The 22,022-nt window shown below is 36.1% G+C and overlaps 1 protein-coding gene across 1 annotated transcript in view; it reads right to left on the bottom strand.

Moving 5' to 3' along the window:
* Positions 1 to 20,772, bottom strand: part of SLCO1C1 (solute carrier organic anion transporter family member 1C1) — a 53,871-nt gene extending 33,099 nt beyond the window's left edge. Inside the window, exons 1-8 of the mRNA XM_006155086.2 lie at positions 20,656 to 20,772; positions 20,461 to 20,532; positions 16,667 to 16,819; positions 15,224 to 15,365; positions 7,550 to 7,682; positions 6,837 to 6,964; positions 2,611 to 2,757; positions 278 to 376 (exon numbers count right to left, since the gene is read on the bottom strand). Coding sequence (XP_006155148.1) covers positions 278 to 376; positions 2,611 to 2,757; positions 6,837 to 6,964; positions 7,550 to 7,682; positions 15,224 to 15,365; positions 16,667 to 16,795 — 778 coding nt within the window. The 5' untranslated portion in view covers positions 16,796 to 16,819; positions 20,461 to 20,532; positions 20,656 to 20,772. The remainder of the gene's footprint in view (positions 1 to 277; positions 377 to 2,610; positions 2,758 to 6,836; positions 6,965 to 7,549; positions 7,683 to 15,223; positions 15,366 to 16,666; positions 16,820 to 20,460; positions 20,533 to 20,655) is intronic.
* Between the last annotated feature and the right edge of the window lie 1,250 nt (positions 20,773 to 22,022).

The raw sequence follows: 22,022 nt of genomic DNA on the forward strand, positions 1-22,022 counted from the left end.
GAGTTTGAACTGGCAAGCCAGAGATGTAAAAGGATACATCTTATAAAAAAAAAAACAACTATGGGCCGTCCAGTATTAATCACCATCTATTTTTCATCTTCTAGTTATTAATGCATGTGGTATTATATTGATAATAAAATTTGCATAAATTTTCATTTTGTGAAAGATTGTTGCCCTGTCATTTTATAAAAAGGCAATTGGATATTTTTCACACTGTCCCCATTAAAAAAGTTACAATAACTAAAATAAATGAATAAATAAAAATAGACTCCCTCACCTAGGTTTACAAAGCCAATGTCAACATACAGTTTGGCACATAATGATCCTAACAGGAAGCCAAAGATCGGTCCTATAATTGCAACCGTCTGCACACAACCTGCACCAAAAATAAATATATAAATAAATAAAACAAAGAAGAGAAAAAGCAGAAAATAAAAGCTGACACTGCTTTGCTTCAATAAATTAGTGAAATTTAAAACAAGAAATGTGAATGAGATTCAGTTAGAAGCTCAAAATGTTGCACCTCTTCACTGATGTATGTGTAATGTATCGTTTTTTTCAACTTGATTAAAAAACTCTTTTTTTTTTTTTTGCTTGGGAGAAGAACATTTTAAAAGCATTAATTACTTCTTAGTAAGAAAAGAAGACTAAGATTATGAAAAAGTTAATTTCCTAAAATGGAGCAAATTCTACTCCCTGGGATTTGATTCCTCACTGATTAAAAAAATGGAATTACTCTAATGTTGATAGTCTTCCAAAAACCTTTTCTGGTCAGTTAAGCATAAGATGTGTTGACATTAAAATTGATTTCTTCCACCTTAGCGTAAAAGTGCATGCCTTTACTCAGAGGTTCCATGGGATCGTCTGTGAAAACAGAACCTCTGCAGATCCCCAGGGCAGTTAGCAAAGGACCTAGACTCTGCAGCAAAGCAAATGCTCTGTGGCACACAGGAGCAGCCAGGGCAGCCTGGACCGGTAAGTGGAACAAACAAACAGACTGTCACCATTGCTAGTAACCAGAAAGGCAACGTGCTTGCCATCTGCACTTCATTTCACCAAGGAGCTTAAAACACACATATCCCTGGGAGAGTCTTTAAATGATCAGCCTGAATTTTTTTCAGGAGAGTCAACAGCAGTTACCAGACCATTTTCAGCATAGAAGAGAGCAGAGAGAGCTCCTAGAAAGGAAGGGAATCCTAGACACTTTCGATCTTCTCCTGGCAGCACGGTTTCCTCCTGTCCCTGGAGCAGTTGCCTAGTGCGTAGGATGCACCTTTAGTTCCAGGGCCAGCTCCTAATTTACACTGCAGTTTTCCATTAGAACCAGAGCTTTTTTCTTAATTATAGGCTGTCTGTCTATTACAAAAATACCCCAGGGCCTCAGGCAGGCTATACAGTAGTCCCAGCTGTGGTCCTCTTCCTCAATAAGTTTAAATTTTACCCTCCTGTCCCTGAAGGCAAGAAATTTAAAGATCAGAATTCCAAGAAAGCAAGACTGAAACATAGAGCAAGTCTTGGTCATCCACGTGTCTGTTTTCTAGCTTAATTCTAGGGCATAAGAAGACTCAATAGGGACCTGCAGTTGGCATAATGGCTATGTCGCTGGACTCCCATAGAGTGAACTGTGGTTTGAGTCCCAGACCCTGGGATTTAAACTCATGCTGGATGCATATGCCGTGTGTGCTGAAGATCCTGAGAAGAGAATGGAGGAGAAGGGATTGTGGAGTGGCCATCCTCCCTGGGGGGGGGGGGGGGGGTTTTTCCTTTTTGTTTCCCCGTTCTCTGTCTGTCTGGCGAGCCAAAAAGGGTTGTAAAAAAAACCCCCCAAAAAAAAAAAAAAAAAAAAAAGAATAAAATAAGAAGCACTCAATAAATGCTGCTGAGATGCATTTGACTGACCCTGGGAGTTTTCCTCTGCTATCATTTTGGGTTTTGGGATGAGCTGCTCATCTATCTACTGGGACCTCTTTTTGAGAAGTTCCTCCTTTCTTTTTTTTAATTAAAAAATTTTTACACCTTTTAAATTTACATTTTATCACCCTACATTTTTGTGATGGACAAAATGTTTTTTTTTTTTTCCAGCATGAATGCCATGCATATCGATCAAGTCAAAGATATTACCATATACATCAGCTTTATTCTTTTCCACTTCCTGGTGAGATCCCAGAATTTGTTGCCTATCCCTTATAAGATAAAATAATGGCTAAAATAATTAGGGCTTATAAAATAAAAAGTAGTTCCTATGGCCCTGGACACAATTAAAAATATATATGTACATAATACCCAAAAGCAGTATAGTTATCCCAATAAAAGAACCTATGAAATCTGAAGTCCATGGAATATTTCCACAAGGTCATAGACCTTGCAACTGAACTCACAGTTATGTTCCTTTAATCTGATATTCTATACCTAATGTAATAGGCCCTTCTAAGTGAGATGGCTTCATCATCTCTATCCTAAGTGGGCACTTCTGAAATGTGTGAGTTGAATAAAGACATTGAATAAAAAGTATAACATATTCCACACTCAATTTAGTGTAGGATGGCATTGTGAGAAACTCAGGCACTCTGCTCCCCAAGAAGATGAGTGAGATGGTGAGATGGCCATTACCAATATAGAAAGCTGCGTTGTCTTCACTGGCAAAATCATCCAGGTAGGCAATACCTAAAGGCTGAATGGGAGTTTCTCCTATTCCACGAAGAAGATTTCCCAGGAAAACATAAACCCACATAGAAGAGCTGGCATCAACCTCACATTCTTGAACGAAAAATAAACCAGAGGGTTGACATTAGATCATTATCAAAGTTATATAAATATAACTTAATTTTACATTTATACAATTTTCTTTTCTATAATTGAATTAGAATGCAAATGTGAAATTTGCAACAGTCATAATGAGGTAGGATTTGGGGCAAGATCGGGAAAAGATTTGTAATATCAATCTTTTAGGCCATGCGAATCCCCCAGAAACTTGACCAAGTAACTGTATCACTTCCTATTTCTGTTTCCTTTATTTCTTTTCTCTGTTCATTTTATTTCAAGCCTACACTGAGCTATTTAAACTCCTATACTTCAATATAATCAATATCCTATCTGGCACAAAATGGAAAATTTTGAGAAAGGTTTTCTCACCTTAATTTTGAGTCTTTTCTATTTTTCAAAAGAAATCGTAAGTAATTTTATTGTTGGCCAAGATTTATCTGAAATTCAAAATATTATATGGTTGCTACTCCAACATTGGACAGTATTGCCCACAGTTATATTTGTTTAACAGTGTATAATCATTCCTAGGACTCTGGAAACAAATTCATATAAAATGATAAACTCTTCGTGCTTTGGAAGGATAACTATTCTAAACAAAAAACTTTTTGATAGTATTGGTAAAACCAGTTTCAGGACTAACAATTTTTAAATGTTTTCACAAAAAAAATGTTATAATTAATTAGATGATGTAGGATAACTACTCCAAAATCATAAAAATAACCATACAGCTTTGAATAGTTTAGCCACTTTAATAAAAGTGTTAATATTAACAACCTCCAACAATGATCTTTTCTGAATGCTTCTGCCACACACTGGGCTAAGTGGTTTGCAGGCATTTTTAAATCAATCCTTCCAGCTATCCTACAGGGCAGAAATTCTTTTCACCTGCTAAGAAACCTGAATGTAATTGACTGTGAAATATAGATTACTGTAGAAGTGAGGTGAACACTTCAAGCAAGCAAACAGACTAACAGAAAAGACTCATCTCATGTTGGCTTTATCCTGATCCTACTTCTAGAAAAGTAGTCAAGTTGATCATAGAATTTTTACTCACCTCCTCTGAATTTCTATTCTGCTCTCTAAAATATGATGTAAAATCCATTCTTAAGAATGAACTCTAGTGTCCATTGTAGCCCTAACACATGGAATTCTAAGAAGTTGTTGGTAGGAGAGTCCTGAAGATAAATTAACATCCTAAATCTGTGCTATTTGATAGAGTAACCACAAGCCATAGGTGGCTGCTAAAATTTATTATTTAAAAACATTTTTAATTTAGACAGATTTTTACTACAGAATACTTGTGCTCACCAGAGAGAGAGAGACAGATACACAGAAAGTGACAAATCACCCCTCCCCCCCACACACAGGTGATGGCCACACCATTATCCCTTCTCCTCCATTCTTCTCTTGGGATTTTGGGCATACATGCACATATGCCTAGCATGAGTTTTAAGATACTAGGTCTGGGACTCCTTGGTCTACTATATGGAAGTCAGGTGATATAACCATTACACCATCTGCTGGTCCCAGTTGCTAAAATTTAAATAAAATAAAATTAAAGAAAACATGAATTTCCTTAGTCACACTACCTATATTTCAAATATATCAATGAATGATCACAGATACAATATATTTCCGTCATCATAGAAAATTCTGTGGACAGTGCTGCTCTAGAATATGGTAGGGGACTTGAGGGTCATACATGGACCATGTGTGAGAAGAAACCCGTGTTTAGTTTCACTGAAATTTTGTGGGTGAGTCTCCTGTCCACTCTGTCTAAGGAAAGCAGGACTTCAAGGGAGTGGATCTTAAATAAGAATGAAAAGAGTTAGGTCTTATGCTCTGGACTTGTCTGGTCTGGTAATTTTTCCATTTAACTGAAAAAAATTTAATCCCCTAACTCTAAATCCTGTTTCACTTTCTTATATTTAAGGTTTAAATATTTTATACCTACTTTTATTACCATTTATATCTTGTCTTTTCCCTGACTTTCAAAAACAAAATATCTTCGCTGACCATATGTTGTGTACAGATGAAACTCCAAACTCTTTAATTAGTTCCTTTCTTCTTCATGTGGGCCTAAATTAAATTTATTATTCATTATATTATTTTTTACTTAATTTTCCAGAAGGTGCATGTGCTTGCTGGAGAAAGATGGAGTGAAAAGGTGACGGAGAGAGCCTTCCTCAATGGGGCATGGTCACCCCACAGTCTCAGCCCACAATCATTTTCCTCCAGTTTTCCATCCTACCAGAATTTGAGCCAGTCATGCACATGCACCTAGCATGTTTTTTCAAGTCACTGGGTTCTAGATTTGAACCTACATTCAACCATGTGTGACCTGGGTCCCTTAACAACCAGGCCATGGAGCCAGCCCTATATTCGTACATAAATAAGCTCTTTGTTTCATGTATCGACTCATTTTTTCCACAATGTATCTGTTATCTCTTCTACATTCTCCTCTTCTCAAATACTTTTCTTCTTCCTTCATAAAGCAGAAGGTGAACATTTACATTTTTGTGTCTTCCTCCATTGCTTTCCTCCCCCCATATGTCCATATTTCTTGGAGCTCTTTAGCTCTTCCCTTCAATAACCAGACTAGTGTTCATTGCCTGGGAAAAGATATCTCAACACAAACTACTAGTGAGGATATTTGGGGAGTGAAAAGATTTATAGAACAGATAAAATAAGTGGATGGATAGCAAGTGTTTATAAGAAAGGTTTCCAGGTCAGCTAGTGGTGTAGCATTTAAGGTGGCTGGATGCCACATGGCCAACTGTCAGGTTCAAGTTCCAGATCCAGTGGCTTGAAAAATCTGCCAGGTGTGTGTGTGTGTGTGTGTGTGTGTGTGTGCACAGATGTCCCAAATCCCAAGAAAAGAATAAAGAATGGAGTGGAAGGGATTGAAGCCCCTGGGGGGGGGGGATTTTCCTTTCTCTCTCTCTCTCTCTCTCTCTCTCTCTCTCTCATGAATGCATGTGCCCTAGAACAATTTGTTTTTTAGGAGTAGAGCAGATTTTGAGGATGACAGGGATGGCTGGATGGCAGTGGTGGCAGGGTGTGAGTGTTAAGCATATTGTGCTGAAGGAGGAAGGAAAGGGGATTTTCTCTCACTGCCTCTACTGGGTCCTAGGGACATGGAAACACTTCTGGACAAATCTCTGAACTCTGAACAAGAAGAACCTGTGCCGCTCTGGCAAGATAAAACACAGGCAGGTGGCAAAACGCCAGACACTAAGTGCCTGCACAGTGTAGCTCAGCGTCCTTGTTTTGGGTTTCTCATAGGATTTCCAATGTCTAGAGTCACACAGAAGAAATGTCTTCCATATTCCCAAGAGTGCCTGAGACATAACGTTGCCACATCATATGCATAATCCATAAGGAATGCTTAGACATTCTGACAAAATTTGCTGTCTCCTAGCTCCTGTAGAAAGTGGAATAATTTTCATGTACCCAGCATTGTTATTTCTGTACTTAGGAGAGCCACTGTGCTAAAAAGGACAAGAACATGGACAAAAGACAACCCCTGGTGCCAAGTATAACCAATCACTGTGACCAGAGAGGATTGATACCACCATGAGCCGCCGATTCTGACCATGATGTAAGTTTTCTAGAATATAAGCAACTCCTGCTAAAAAGGGTGTAGCTTAGGGACAAATTGGGATTGAGTTTTTGCTATTCTGATAAAAAGAGACTAAACACAGAAATTAAACTGATCTATGGGGAAGATTGTAGTTCTCTCACGTCTGAGCAACGAACAGAGGTTTGTACTCGCTAAACTAGCTTTACTCTGCTTTCATGGACTGCCTTATTTGGAGACCCTGGAAGATTTTCCTAATCAACTGCAATTTCTGCTACTTCTTTCTATAAGATTTAATTGTATGTTTTCTTGTGATGTCATTATATACTGCTTTATATTCTAGAAATTTGATGGTATTATAGTATATTGATTTAAATATCAAAGCTTTCAAGTACAAAAATCTTATAGATGTTTTTTGGCCATATTCAAGCACATATAAGTTCTTTCTTAAAAGTCTTTTTATTTAAGTCAAGTAAAAATGAAAGCATCTTACCATGACTTATTTTGGATTGTGATTTTTTTTCCATAACTGAGATTGGTAACTGACTGCTTGACTCTAGGAGACACGGAGAGATGTTGAGAGTAGAATTGGAGAAAGGAGAATACCTCTCATACCTGTACCTGTATAAAAAGAATGTTTTCTTCACAACAGACTCATTAACCTCTTGCTAAAAATATTACACAATTCCTTAGGGACCTGGTTCAGTTTGGAGCTATCTCCAGATTTGAATCACCAAGTCAAGTCAGCATTTAAAGTAGTTTGCTAAAGATGTAACCAGAAGATTTGGTTCACAGGTTTTATTTCATATGTAGGCCAGCAAATTAGCCAGGGTATTGAAAGAAGATAAAACTAAGAATTTTTCTTAGAGGTGCATTTTATCAAAAAATACTGATAATTAATGACCTACTCCCTTGGCGAAAAAAAAAAAAAAAAAGAACCCAATTGCTAAAGATGTAACCAGAAGATTTGGTTCACAGGTTTTATTTCATATGTAGGCCAGCAAATTAGCCAGGGTATTGAAAGAAGATAAAACTAAGAATTTTTCTTAGAGGTGCATTTTATCAAAAAATACTGATAATTAATGACCTACTCCCTTGGCGAAAAAAAAAAAAAAAAGTACCCAACACTTTAATTAATTGCAATCAGAAAAAGGAGAAATGTGGTCTTTGGGTAAGACAAGGAAGAGAAGATTGCTTTAGACTTACTTCTCCATGAAGAACTGAGGCGTGGCAATAAGCAAGGTTCCAACTCCCATGATTAGACACCCTGCTCCAATTATTTTTGGCCTGTGAAGTTTGGCTCCAAAGTAGCTAACAAACGTTATAACTAAGAGGTTCCCTTTGGGGAAAAGAATAAAGCATTCCTAAGTTAGAGAATTTAGAGAAAATCCAACAGCATAACTGAATGAATAGATAGATGCACATAGCTGGTCTAGCAGTGATACATTTAGACTAACCCATCTCCCTACCATCCGTCCACCATTTACCTGTCCTTCCATTATCTGAAATTTCTTCATACTCACTGTTTCAATCACCTTATCCTTTTGTCAAAAATATTTTCATATCATCCTTTCTACCTTGTTTCATCCAATCTCATTTTTTGTCTTTTTAATGTATTTTCGTAAACCAAATTGTAGAAGACTTTTCTTTAGTTGTTCTCTTAAATTTTATTTTTTATTTAACTTTATTTGTTTGCTTATTTATTTTAATTTTACCAGAGAGGGAGGGAGAGAAAGAGAAAGAGAAAGAGAAAGAGAAAGAGAAAGAGAAAGAGAAAGAGAAAGAGAGAGAAAGAGGAGAGAGAGAATGAGAAAGCAAGCTGCCGCATCCAGGACTTGAACCATAATTGGCCATGTGGGAGTCCAGCACCACCTGCCAGCTCTCTTTAGTGATTTTTGAAACAAACTTTGTTTCTATTTCTTCAATCATTAAAGTTTTCTATTCAAACTTCTATTGGGGCCATCCAGAGGTATAGTGATTAAGGCAGCTAGATCCCATGTGGCTGACTGTGTAGTTTGAGTTCTGGACCCAGTAGCTTGAAAATCATGCCGGGCACATGTATGTGCATGTCTGAAATCCTGAAAGAAAGGAAAAAAGGCGGGGAAGAGATTGTCACATGACCATACACCATGGGGAGTGTTTCCTCACTTTTCCTCTCTCTCTCTTTCTTTCTCTGGCAAGTGCATATGTCCTCTGGCAAATTAAAAAAAAAAAATCACCAAAAACTTCTATTAGTTTCCCAGTTACTCTTGCTATATAGATTTCATATTCCAAGATTTCATTTTCTTTTTAGATGATAATCTCTATAGAAAAAGTAAGGCAAACACAACACTTAACTTTAAATGAAAGCAAATCAGGAAACTCTTATTACACAAGTGAAACTTGATAACTTGCTTACATATTTTATATGGAAAAACTCAAAATAGAAGAATTACTTCACACAGACAATATCAGGTGTACAAAAATTATATAATATGTATGTATCTATTGCATAAGTCTAATGAAATACAAAATCTCTGTTAAATATGCCCATCTATCTGTTTGTTGAAAAAAATAATTAAAGAATGTAAGTTTATTTTTTTTATAAAGATTTTTGCTACAGGACGTATGTGCTTGCTGGAGAGACAGAGAGCCAGAAAGTGAGAAATCACCCCCCAGAGGGGATGGCCACACTCCAATCTCTTCTTCATTCTCTCAGGATCCTGGACCCCCATGCACATGAACTTGGCATGCATTTCAAGCCGCCAAGTCCAGGACTTGAATCATAGGCAGCCATGTGGGAGGCTAGCACCTTAACCACTATACCACCTGCTGGCTCCAAGAATATGAGGTTTTTGTTTTATGTTGGTTTTTTTTTTGTTTGTTTGTTTGTTTTTTTTAGGTAATAATTGTGCCTTTCTAAAATGTCTTAAGTGAAGCATGTCATAAATCACTTAGTTAATCATGGTGATAACTGATTAAACATGCTTTAAAGAAGATTTCACATGCTTTGCTGTGCATAAAAATTACTAAAAGGGGTGGTAAGGGAAATGGAAACTCATTGAAAATGCATATTTTTGGCAGATCCTAACAATTTCTGATTCTATGGAACTGAGGGTGGGGTCGGGCATAGGCCAAGAGATCTGGATTTCTAATACTAGCTCAAGTGTGTTGTGTGTGTGGTTCCTGCCACATGCTTTAATAAACATTGTTTATGGTGTTAAAATTCAAGGGGCTTTAAAGTTTTAGCTGTTTTCACTTGGTATATCTTATTTTTAAATACTGCTGTGCTAGATAGGATAAGAAAGCAAAGATTCTCCAGCAATTGATTGTGATGGCTGACAGGGAGCCTTGCTTTGAAGTTTTCCTCAATGTTTCCAATTTTCTACCAAGAGTGTGTTTCCTGACATCTGTAAGCAATCATCGAATTTACTACTGTTCAGTCACACTGCCAACTTTAGTCAATTGGAAAAAGCCCAGTATTTTTTATAGCTTTGAGAATAATAATAATGACAGTAAGAAGAGTTGCTTGCACAATGGCTCTAGGCTTGATGGCTCAAGGAAGATTTAAGTTCATCTTAATGTTTGTATTCAAAAATTAATAATTAAGCATAAGCTTTTCCATATGATATTTAAATACTTAGTAGAAAAAAATCTGTATCATCTTATATTGATAATTATGTCTATATTTTTGTTAAAATGCCACAGTAAATAAAGTAAGGCAAAAGTGAAAGCTGACTTTTCTAAGTTTACATACAATCCTCTCCCACTCCCAACTACCCTCTACCAACCCGTCATAACAAAGGATTCGTATTTCCATTTCTGTTATATTAATGAATATGCTAAATACAAGATGATACCACTTCAGCATCTATGATATCTATAGAATTTTTCTTTCCTTTACTTAGTATTCTTCCTGAGTTCTCAGGAGATCTATTTGGAAAATAAATAGTGACAAATAATCTTTAAAAACTTGAATTGTGTGGGCTAGCCTGTGGCCTGGTGGTTCAGGCAGCTGATTCCCACATGGCCAAACTTTATAGTTCAAGTCTTGAACCTAGCAGCTTGAAAAAATATGCCAGTCACATTTCTGTATATGTCCCAAATCCTGAAAATACAGAGAAATGGAGAAAAAAGGACTGTTGCGTGACCGTTCCCCACGGAAGGTGCCATCTAGTTTTTTCTTGCCTTTTTTTCTCTTCTCTTTCTCTCCCTGTTTGTTTGGGACCAGCAGGTGGCATAGTGGTTAAGGTGCTGGACTACCACATGGCTAACTATGGTTTGAGTCCCAGATCTGGCAGCTTGAAACCACTGGGCATGTTTGCATGATGCCCAAAATTCTAAGAAGAGACTAGAGGAGAAAGGATTGTGGCATGGCCATTCCCATACCCCACCCCCAGGGGATTATTTCTCACTTTCTCTCTGATTCTTTGTCTCTCAGATGAACAAACACACTCTGTTCATAAAATACTATCAAAAACAAGACAAAACTGGGAACCAGCAGTTAGCGTAATGGCTATGTCGCTGGACTCCCACGTAGTCGACCGCAGTTCGTGTCCCGGACCCAGTGGCTTAAAACTCACACCGGGCGTGTGTGCGTGTGTGCCCAAGATCCTGAGAGGAGAATGGAGGAGAAGGGATTGCGGCGTGACCATCCCCCCTGGGGGGTGATTTTTCGCTTTCTGTCTCTATGTCTCTCTCTGTCTGGCGAGCGCACGTGCCCTACAGTGAAAATCTCTCAAAAAAAAAAAAAAAGCAAGACAAAACAAAACAAATAGGTTTGTTAGACTTTAAAGTAACAGGGCCTGGCCAATGTTCTAGTGGTTAGAGGAGCCAGAGCCTACTTAATTAAGCATGGTTCAAATTCCAGTCCTGGTGGCTTAAAAAACATGCTGAACACATGTGCATGTGTGTCAAAAACATTAACAAGATGGAGAAATGGAGAAGGGACTGCATCATGACCATGCTCCACTTTGTGTGTCAGTGTGTCCTTTCACTTCTCCCTCTTGGTGAATATACATAACCTCAGGCAAAAAAAGGAAAGCAACAGATTCTCTCTCTCTCTCTCCCTCACTCCTACATACACAAACACAAGTTCAGATCATGAAAAAGAAAAAAAGCCACTCTACTCATAAAACTAATGTACCTTTGAAACCAAAAATGAACAAGGACAATGGGAGACACTACAATTAAAGCTCAAGCTTAATTCTAAGGGTAGATGTAAAACTCTAATAAAATATTAATAAGTTGAATTCTGTATAAAACTAAACACATACTGATCAAATATAGTTTATTCCAGGAGCATAAGGGTACACAAAATAAAAAAAATCTACTAATTATTATATGATTGTTGAAAGAAGAACAATTTCATAGTTATCTTAAGAGATGTGCAAAAGCACTCAATAAAATTAACTACACACTTGTGATAAGAAAAAAAACATATGAAGAAACCAAATTTTAAAGTGTTATCAAAACCACACAACAGGCATATTGCTTAATAACAAAACTTTAAACGCATTTACTTAAGTTCTATGTGAGAGAAGGATGCTTATCATCACTGCTTCTATTCAGCACAGTACAGAGGTCAATGCAATAGGGCAAGAGCAGAACAGTAACAGAACTGAGAACTGGGAAGAAAGATATAGTCTTCTGTTTCAGACCATGTAGTTGTCTATTCAGAAAACTATGTAGTTTCCAGAGACACTCAATTGAAAAGTATGATTTCCATTTAGAGAGAAAATGACCAAAAAATGTGAAAGCCATAAAAAAAAAAGGCATGACTAAATGGAGAATTATATTATGGTTGGGAAGTTAAACTCAGAGATGAAAAAATTCACTATCACAAAATATTAGCTCTCTAAGCCATAAATTCTATGGACTTTTATTCAAACCCAAATAAGACATTTCAAGAAACCTATTCAAATACAGTTTTCCAAGAAAACTTTCAAGGGCAAAGTTGGAGATTTTCCTACCTGATAATAAAGCTGGTTATAAGACTATAATCATTAAAACAATCATAAATTTAGTCAGGGATAAACAGATTTATAAAACAAATTTTCAATGAAGTGGTAAATTAATATAAAGAGGGCCAGCAGGTGACATAATGGTTAAAGTTCTAGACTCCCACATGGCTGACTGTGGGTCAAGTTCTGAGCCCAGTGGCTTAAAAATCATGACAGCTGTGTGAATGGAGAAGAGACTGTGGTGTGGCCATTCCTCCCTGGGGGTTGATTTCTCAACTTTCCTTCTCATTGTGGCCCCCTATCTCTCTATGGTGAGTGCATGCGCCCTATGGCAAAAACCTCAAAAAAGTTATATATCTATACACACACACACAAACACACATACACACAAAGTATAATAATTTAAATAGTAGCATTATATATATATATAAATAAAATATTAATAAGTTGAATTCTGTATGAAAATAAACACATTTTGATCAAATATAGTTATAAAGAAGGCATCATAAAGAATTGGACCAGGCTGGCATCTATTCGTTTAGTGGTGATTAGACTGGTTGTAATAATATAAAGAAATTCCTACATCGAAGCATATTTTAAGTCTATTAAATGTTAAAATGTAAAAGGTGAAAAATATTTAGAAGAAAGTACCTAGAAAAATACAGGAAACAAAGAATTACTATCTGGAAAATAATTGGGAGGTCACTATATGGAAAACCTTTTGTATGGGTAATTTTCTGTCATTTCTGGGAAAAGTCTTGCTATAAAAAAATATTTTACTTGAGGGAGAAATTAGGTTTCCAGTATATAGGCATTAGATGAAAATACCAAAAGATGCCAAAGGATAAAGCACTTTGTGCTACACAATAGAATCATTGAGAGCTGAATATAGAGGTGATAATGAGTCCATAATCTTGGAAGAAAGGAATGGTGAAAGGGACAAGAGAGGTAAATTAAGATTATGTTTAAAAAACTCACTTGCCTAGAAATCTATGGACTACACATAACTAGAAAAAATGTGTGAGGCTTGAGATAAATGGTATCAATGGAAGTAAGAGAGCTTTAGCTTCATTTATTTATTTTGAAATTTTTGCTAGCAGGCATGTGTGCTTTCCAGAGAAAGAGAGAGAGAGAGAGAGAAAGAGAGAGAGAGAGAAGGAAAGTGAGAAAGAACTCCCCCATAGGAGATGGTCATACCATAATCCCTTCTCTATTCTCCTTTCAAGATTTTAGGCACATAGGCACACAGGCCCAGTGTGTTTTTCAAACCATTGGGTCCAGTACTCAAACTGCAGAGTCAGCGATGTGGGATCCAACCACTTCAACTACTATCCCACCTGCTATCCTCTTTAAGCTATTTTAAGGCATCTACCCTAATAAATAATTTTTATTCTTAAAATTATTTGAAAGAATTAATATGAATTTGGAATTAGGATTCTTTGCCACTTCCTCTGAAAACTAAGTATCCTGTATCAACTATAGATTTCCTTTCTTGAGTTGCATTAGTACCTGAAAATTAAGACAAATTTGAACCAGACCATTTCTAAATGTCTTTTGCTCTAAAATATAATAATCTAGAGTGAGAAATAAATCAAAATATCATTCAATATATAATGTTCTACCTACTCATGTCTGTTGCTTTCTGTAAATCTGCTTTATCCTGTCAATCTGCACTAGCTACCTCTTACTATTTCCTCTTGTGATATAGTATATCACCCTTCACCTCTCTCTTCATGACCTTTCATTCAGTTCAGAGTCATTGAGAGGGCAGGCATCAAGGAATAAATCAACTATCTGGGCCTATGCTAAGAGATTATGTAAGGGAGTGGTGTGACAGGATGACATCATCTGATGTAGAGCCTTTTTGACCACTGACTGACAGCATCAGCAGCCTCTGGGAGCTTAGCGCCTGCCTACAGAATCAGTATACTCATTTTAACAAGACCACTCAGTCATTTGTGTGAACATTAAAGCTGACTGACACTGAATTTGGCAATCTTATTTAGTAGGATGATAAAAGATGGATTTGGAAAGCAAAAGCCTGAAGGCAAAAGTTACCTGTGCACTGTTTTAATTCTTTCTGTGACATTTAAAGTAGGAACTAAAAGATACCGTTCAAACTAAAAGAGAAAGTTGACAAAGTACTGATAAATAGTCCCACAGTCTTCTGAGAATTTATCAGGTAAAGCTAAAATTGGAGCACTTAAGAGATTTTACTACAGAGTATATTTGAACCCCAATAAGTATTAGGACCATAGTGGGTACTATTTTGTTCACTTCAACAAAATTTAAAGCCTCTTAGTTTTATCAATCCAGGAAGCAGATTAACTGGGATTATACTATAAAATACTTTCAAAAAGGTGACTAAAATCACTTGATATCTTCAAGTTCTAAGAGGGCATCCATAATCAATTGCTAATGAAAGATACCTTAGGTTAAAATTTGTATTGCCTTCTCTGATTTAGTGTTCTTTATAGAATACTTTTTATTTACTTTTCAGGTCACTGGACAGTAAAATACTTTTATGATTTAACTTCTTAAATCATTGCAATACATTTTAATAAAGCCTACTTAGGTTCTTCTGAATTTTTATAGCTGAATCATAGGTCTCCTAGGATATGTAACTCTTTTGTAAAAATACTTCCCACATACTTATAACTCAAAATGCCAATCAGCTTCCCACTTTCTCTTCTAGGAAATTCTCTCACTCTTAATGGGAACTCTGAATTGTGTGAGTCACAATAGCAAACACCTTGTGCAGGAAATTTATTGTCGGTTTCTGTGAGAGAGCAAATTGCCTCTACTTAGTACAAGGTCATTGCGAATTCTGTCCAAGCAAGATATTGTGAATCAAATTTTGTCCAGACAAAAGAATGCAGAGAGGATGTTTTTGGCCATGACTAGAAGAGCTTACAAGTCGGAGATCTGCAATACCTACCAATTTCAAAACTACCATCAATAACTCCCACCAGTGAAGAAGGGATATCAAACCTTCTCTCTATTTGAGTGATGGTGCTCTTCAGATATCCTTCTGCCAATGCTTTGGCAAAGTAAACGAAAGACAAGGCACCCAAGAACACCTGGAAAATATGACAGATCACACTTAGTCAGACTTTGGCTTGACACCCAGTTGGAAACTTGAATAAATGGACAAACAAAAAATTAAACTAAGAACAATACATAACATTAATTTACTATCACTGAAAATGGAATTCAAGCACTATTACAGATTTCTTTCAGTGTCAAGCTCATGCAGATTTCCAAAAATTCAAATTCTCTGGGGATTAGAAATGTATAATTTTGATTTAATTTTCATTCAAAATGTGTGTTGAACTGTTTGTTTCCCTTCCTTCCCCCCTCAAAGGAGTGTTGCTTTAAAAGATTTATTGTATGGTGAGTGAAAGAAGGAAAGGAATGTGTGATAGGTTAAAAAAATAAACAAAACAACTGTAAGACAAACACTTGATGTCATAAACCAAGTCAAGGTCTTATGATTATGTATTTCACAGTCATGGTGCATGTGCCAGCAGGACACAGGGACTAAAAAAGGTGGAGGTGGTATTATTAATGTTCAAATTCATACTTGAATTCTTTCTGAATAAAAAACAGCTCTTTGAATCTGGCTTATATATTTTGCTAGGCATGGTTTTGTAGTAGAGTATGTATATGGCCAGTTAGTATTTCCATGAAAAAAATATGTAAGTATTTGTTGAATAAATATTTGGTATTAAAAAAGAAGAACAGGAGATTTCAAAAAAGAACAGGGAGTTTGAGTCTCACAGAGCACTATTTCCAATGCAACTCTGTTCCTTACTGTAAATGAATATCAAAACTTTCAGTTATAAAGCAGGAATAACACAGTTTTCACACAGATTAAAGGTTATACTTGAGCTTAGCATAATATCTGATAATGGCAGATGTTCAATAGATGCCAGTGTCTACTGTCTCTCTTCTGTTTAAGAGATACATTCAAATGATCCCAGGAAAGTAATTAACATACATGGTCATGCAGACCTTGCGTCATTGTCTGGCAAGATGTGGTTTTAGTAAATTACATCTAAGATCAGTTTTTTTTTTATTTTGTTAGTTATTTTATTTAATTTTATTTATTATTATTAATAATTTTTAAATTTGGCCAGAGAGAGAGAGAAAGGGAAAGTGAGAAAGCAAGCCACTAGGTCCTGGACTCAAACAACAGTTGGCCATGTGGGAGAGATCAGCACTTTAACCACCACACCACCTGCTGGCCCCAGTTTTATTATTATTTTTTTTTAAAAACAATTTTTAAGAGGAAAAAAATCCTCACTTCTAATTTCATTACATAGAGATATCTGGATAGAAAACCAAGAACACAACTCCACTTAATTCTTTGTTTCTTTACCTTTAGTTCACCGCAGCAAGTCTTTTTTTCCTCTGAGGAGGTACATTCTGCTTTAAAGGAAGATCTTCCAACAGGTTGCCCCGAATTTTTGCAGAATAGCTGGATATTTTTTTGGGATGAAGTGTCCATTATGACAAGTTCTTTGATTCTGATCTGTCAAAATCAATTTTAAAAATTACAGGAAGCCAATTAATTTAAATCTACACAATTTATTACATAAGGTTTTTATTTCACAGTAGAACACAATTCTACAGATATAATTTAAAGCGATGCTATGTTTCATTCTCATAGTAAGTTGGCAGAATTTTTCAATTAAAATCAGCTAGGATATTTGATGAACTAATCCTGCTATTGGAACTCTGTAGCCAGCATTCTTCCTCAGTCCCTCCAGTTTGAGCCTCATTACAGCAAATACATTTAAATGTTGCCGTTGGAATAAATAACAAGGCAGAATTTTCTTAACTTTGTGGTCTTGCCAGTTTAAACTAGAAGCAAGCCGGAAAGGAAGAAGAGGAATTCAACCATTTGAATATTGATTCACTAGAATCAAGTCTTTAAAGTTTTTAAATCTTTTTTTTTAGCATAATGAATAGAAAATGTTGGCACCCATCACAGATTCTTTTGTGATTCTTGCCATAGCCCACGTAAGACATGACAAAAAAGAAGAGGCCCTATTTATATAATTTTAGTTTGACATAGAAGAAAGTAGCAATACCTGTGCCTTGGGCTTAGAATTATCAATAATTCAAGCAAAAGTACACTCTCTGGTCAGCCTTAAAGGATGGCCTCCCTTCCTATGCATAATTTCCCACCCTACCCTGACTCTTTTGTCCTGACCAAACCCTAGGAAGGATCATATACTCTGAACCTATTCTTTCCCAGTTCACAGCAATATTTACGGATCTTGTGACCCTTCTTCAGGATTCTATACTGCTTAGATGCCTGCGACAAACTAATCCAGAAACTCAAAAAAATAAAATAACTTCTGCAGCTCTCTAATGATGACCCGCTGTGATTGTATGCTAATAGTGACACTTTATATCTTCTTTGCACTGAGGAGAGATATGACACTAGGAGTATTGTGATAGATAATTAGGCTTATTCTGCCTACATGTTTGTCATTCACACCTTATGAGGTGCCCTTTTCGTGTTTACCAAATTCTGGCCATCTGTCATGGTCTGCATTCATAGGTAATATCCCAAAGTGGAAAATCAAGTATCAATGGTACACTTTATTTTGAAAAATGAAGATAGCAAATGACCTGAGCAATTTTAAAGTTGAGTAGATCTTTTCAGGAAGTAGAAATTGAGGGAAGATAGTGTGGGGCAAGGGCCTGGTTTTTTAAAAAACTTATGATTATATTTATAAATTGTTTGATTTCATAAACATGCAGAACTTCAATTTTTAAAAAAATGGACAAAGAAAGGAAAAGTGAGTGGAACAGAAAAGCAAACAAAACTAAACAAAGAACTGATAATATTAATAAAGATTTTTAAAAGATATAAAATTGATATAAAAACATAAATGTTTAGGAATATAAAACAAAAATTATGCATGATATATAGAAACCATTTTAAAATCTTGACAAAATGAGTAGTTTTCCCTCAAATATGCATTACCTATATAGATACAAGCTAGAAGAGAAAAACAATGAAGGAAGACATTAACAAAAATCCTCTAATACTATCCCCTAGACAAATATACTAAGGTTGGATTATGTAATAGGAATGCTCTAACAAGGGATATCCTTCAAGGAAGCAGATGAGGGAAATGAATGACCATTGTCTCCATTTGAAACATTCAGATTAGTTTCCTATCAAAAGCTCATAAAGATAGCTCCAAAAAGAAATATTCTAAACAAGGTCATAGATTAAAAAACCCTAAATGAAATATTAGCACGTCCAAATTAACTAATATTCTATAATAAGATTATTCTAAAAAAAATGTAACAGTTAACTCATACTGGGAACTTTACTCACCTAAATGACTAAATGAAGAGTCAAAAGTAAAAGAAACATGTCGGTAGATACAAAACATCAGGTGATAAGACGCATCAACTATTTCTGATTTTAAAGAGACAAATTCAAAGAAACTAAGAATGTCAGAATGCTTCTTCACTAGTATCTGATACTAACAATCAACTTTATATATCATTGAATCACCAAGACTACTTTTCCAGGAAAATGTTTGCCAGGATAATGCGAAGGGGGTTGGGGAAGCGATGAGTTATACAGTGTTAAGTAGGTTTCTTTATAGACCAGATAGACTTCAAAATATGAAACAAATAATATTAAATTTACAGTTTGAAGTATAATCTTTTTCTGAGAATTAAACTATGTAATTTAAATTGGCCTACTCTGTTAGAAATTCACATATTGTATTATTTCCCATTAACCATAATATTGAAGCCAGCTACCAGAAAAATAAAAATAAATGGTTTAATTATAAAATATACTATCACTTATATTAAATCTGGAATACTAATGCTAAAGAAAATAATTATGTTGAAAATATTTAAAAACTTGAGACACTAAAGCATTTGAAGTCTTATATTTAGTGTTGATCCAAACATTTATTCTAACTGGAATCCAGAAATGATAATGAAAAAAGTAAGAAAGATAGTCATTCTCAGTTGAGGTTGTGTTAGGGCAAAATAATATCCAGCCTAAAACATTGATACTGCACAGCTTTACTGAAAGCCTAATTTCATCTTGGTGGCTAATATGCCTATCATTGCCAGGATAGCATGTTCCAAGGAGGCTACAGTTCACTCCCCACCCCCGAAAAGAAGGAAAAGAAATTCAATGTCATGAATGGCAAGATCCTCGGGCACACACGCTTTCTCTCTTCATTTGCAATGATAGAAACAGAACAAAAATACAGAGTTATTTAGCAGGATTTGCAATTGGCAAATCACAATTGATCTCTGGCTGCTTGAATAGATTCTTTCAGGAAACGATATGGCAAAGTTTTCATCCAATGGTCTAAATTAGAGTCTACCATTCTGGAGGCCAAAACAAAACCAACCAATGAGTTTTTCATTTTTAGTTTGAAAAAAAAAAAAAAAAAAAAAAACTGAATGTTCTGTTCACATGGGTTTGAAAAATCAATTTTCTACTCTTTAAATGTAGAGTGCAGATGGCTCAGGAAGGTCATACTTGGATGACTCAGATGCATTCAACTATGTGCTCTAAAACAATGACCTAGACTCTACTTCACAGCCAGCCTCATTGACTGCCAAAGAGAAAGACATCCAGGCAGCCACTTCCATTCTGCTCTTGCCTTAGAAGTCTTGCATAAGGAAAACCTCTGGACTCAGGCTTCTGGAAGCCAGGATCCCTCCCTCCACACAGTTTCAAATGTAACCTCATGGTACTTGCTGAGGAGTGGTGTGTGCTGTTTAACAAGTTGGTTACTTTGTAAAAATAATTATTTGTGTCAGCTTCAGATTTGATAAGTACTGCTTTGTGCCATGTGATATATGTACTTTTTCTTGTTATTGAAACAACCCAACAATTTTAGCAGTATAATTCCCATTGTTAAAATGATATGGCTCAGAGCAGTTACAGTGACTTGTCAAAAGCTACCCAACTAATAATGACCAAAATTTGAACCCTGCGTTAACCTGACTTCTTTTGCCAGTCTCTTCTCCTATTTTCACCAAATTAACCAGGAGCCCATCAATTTCATTGAGAAATCTAGTGGACAAAATATGGTAGAGCAGAAATGAAGGGATTTCTCTCCTGTGAGAATCTGATGTCACAATTTAGAAACGAAGAGAAGCAAATCTTACCTGGAGAAGGAGATAAAAGCCAGCCGGTTACTCTCAGTGTGCTCTGCAAGAGGCTGGACCACACGCCACAGACTGAAAGAAGAAACTGAGGTAAATTCCACAGCAATTTTGAGCAGTTTTGCCAGGTGAGGAGAGCCTGGATGGACACAAATAGAGCAGATGAGGAGAAAGAAAAGACGAAGGGCATGGTCTCACCCCTGGGCAATCTCGTCTTGTTCCTCCTTCCTCCTGGCCTCTTTTTTCTGGCAGTCTGCAGAGAATTGGCCACGCTGGCAAGGCCACTGACGTGCATCTCAGCTCCCAGGGCACAGAAAGAGCTGAAGCCTTTGAGCCATTTCTTTGCAATTTGCTGCAAGTTTAAGGCCACACGTGATAAAGCTTTCTTTATGGGAGAAAGTGGAAAAAGAAAAGACCACTTGTGATCTTACTTGCTGATTCCCAGAAAACACAACTCTGCAGGAGGCAGAGGGTAAAGGAACAGAAGCCAGAGGACTGACGGAAGTTTGTAACAAAGATCCCTCCTTCTCCTTCCAAGTTTTTAAGCCAGCCATTCCTTAGGGACATCCCCAAGATCCTTGTGTTTTGTTTGTTTGTTTGTTTTTGGTTTGGTTTGTTTTTGTTTTTTTTTAAAAAGCTCTTGAACTAAATCACTGAATGGTTTCCTTTCCCATTGGGAGTCTAGAATTTGCAGGGACCACAGATGAGATCAGGATAAAATCTGAAGAGCTCCCTCTAGAAAGAGTTAATTCTCATAGCTCATATTCATAATGTCTATGAGTTTTGAAAATGGAAAAAAAGAAAAAAATACATAGAGTTTTGCAATTCAATTGTTTATCCTACTTAATTCCAAAGGAGAACACTTTGCACTGAACAGTTGTACAAATCTAATAAATTCTTGTCCCAAGAGTACGATTTTAGAGGATTTTGAGCAGTATAAATTAGCACTTGGTTTCTACCAATACATGAATTTGCTATGAAAACTTATCCACGATTTGCCCTACTCTTAAATGGCTGTGACTCTGGGTTAGTCACTTAATTTTACTGAGTCTAAACTTCTTCCACTATAAAGCAGAATTTTTTTATATAGATTTACAGGGTTGTTTTAAGGCTTAATTTATATTGTATATTCAAAAGCACATTACAAAGTGCTAAATGACTAGAAGATACCATCATTATGTATATCGTTTTAGCTCACATAATGATCAGAATGATAAGTCAATATTATTATAAGCACAGTTTACTACAAAAGAAATAAAAAGGTTGTTAGAAAAATAGGATTTCACTTAAACCCTACAAAAGAACAAATATTTTATTTTGGCAACTGAATGAACCTTGGCCATCAGAAAGAATGACCACATGACTTATAAGTGCTAGACTTTTCAACAGGTGGTCATGGCTATATTAAAGAGAAATAGCATTTACCAGTCAAGATCACAAAAGGCCTTTCCTTACCAAGAAATGCAATTTTTCCCTGAGACTATAATTTGGTCTATTCACAACTTGCTCAAATTGACTCTCTAATGTGATTTCTTTTCTTACGTCTGCAGCCCACAGTTAATGAA

Source organism: Tupaia chinensis, unplaced genomic scaffold (genome assembly GCF_000334495.1).
Source record: "Tupaia chinensis unplaced genomic scaffold, TupChi_1.0 Scaffold000434_1, whole genome shotgun sequence".
Lineage (NCBI taxonomy): Eukaryota > Metazoa > Chordata > Mammalia > Scandentia > Tupaiidae > Tupaia > Tupaia belangeri.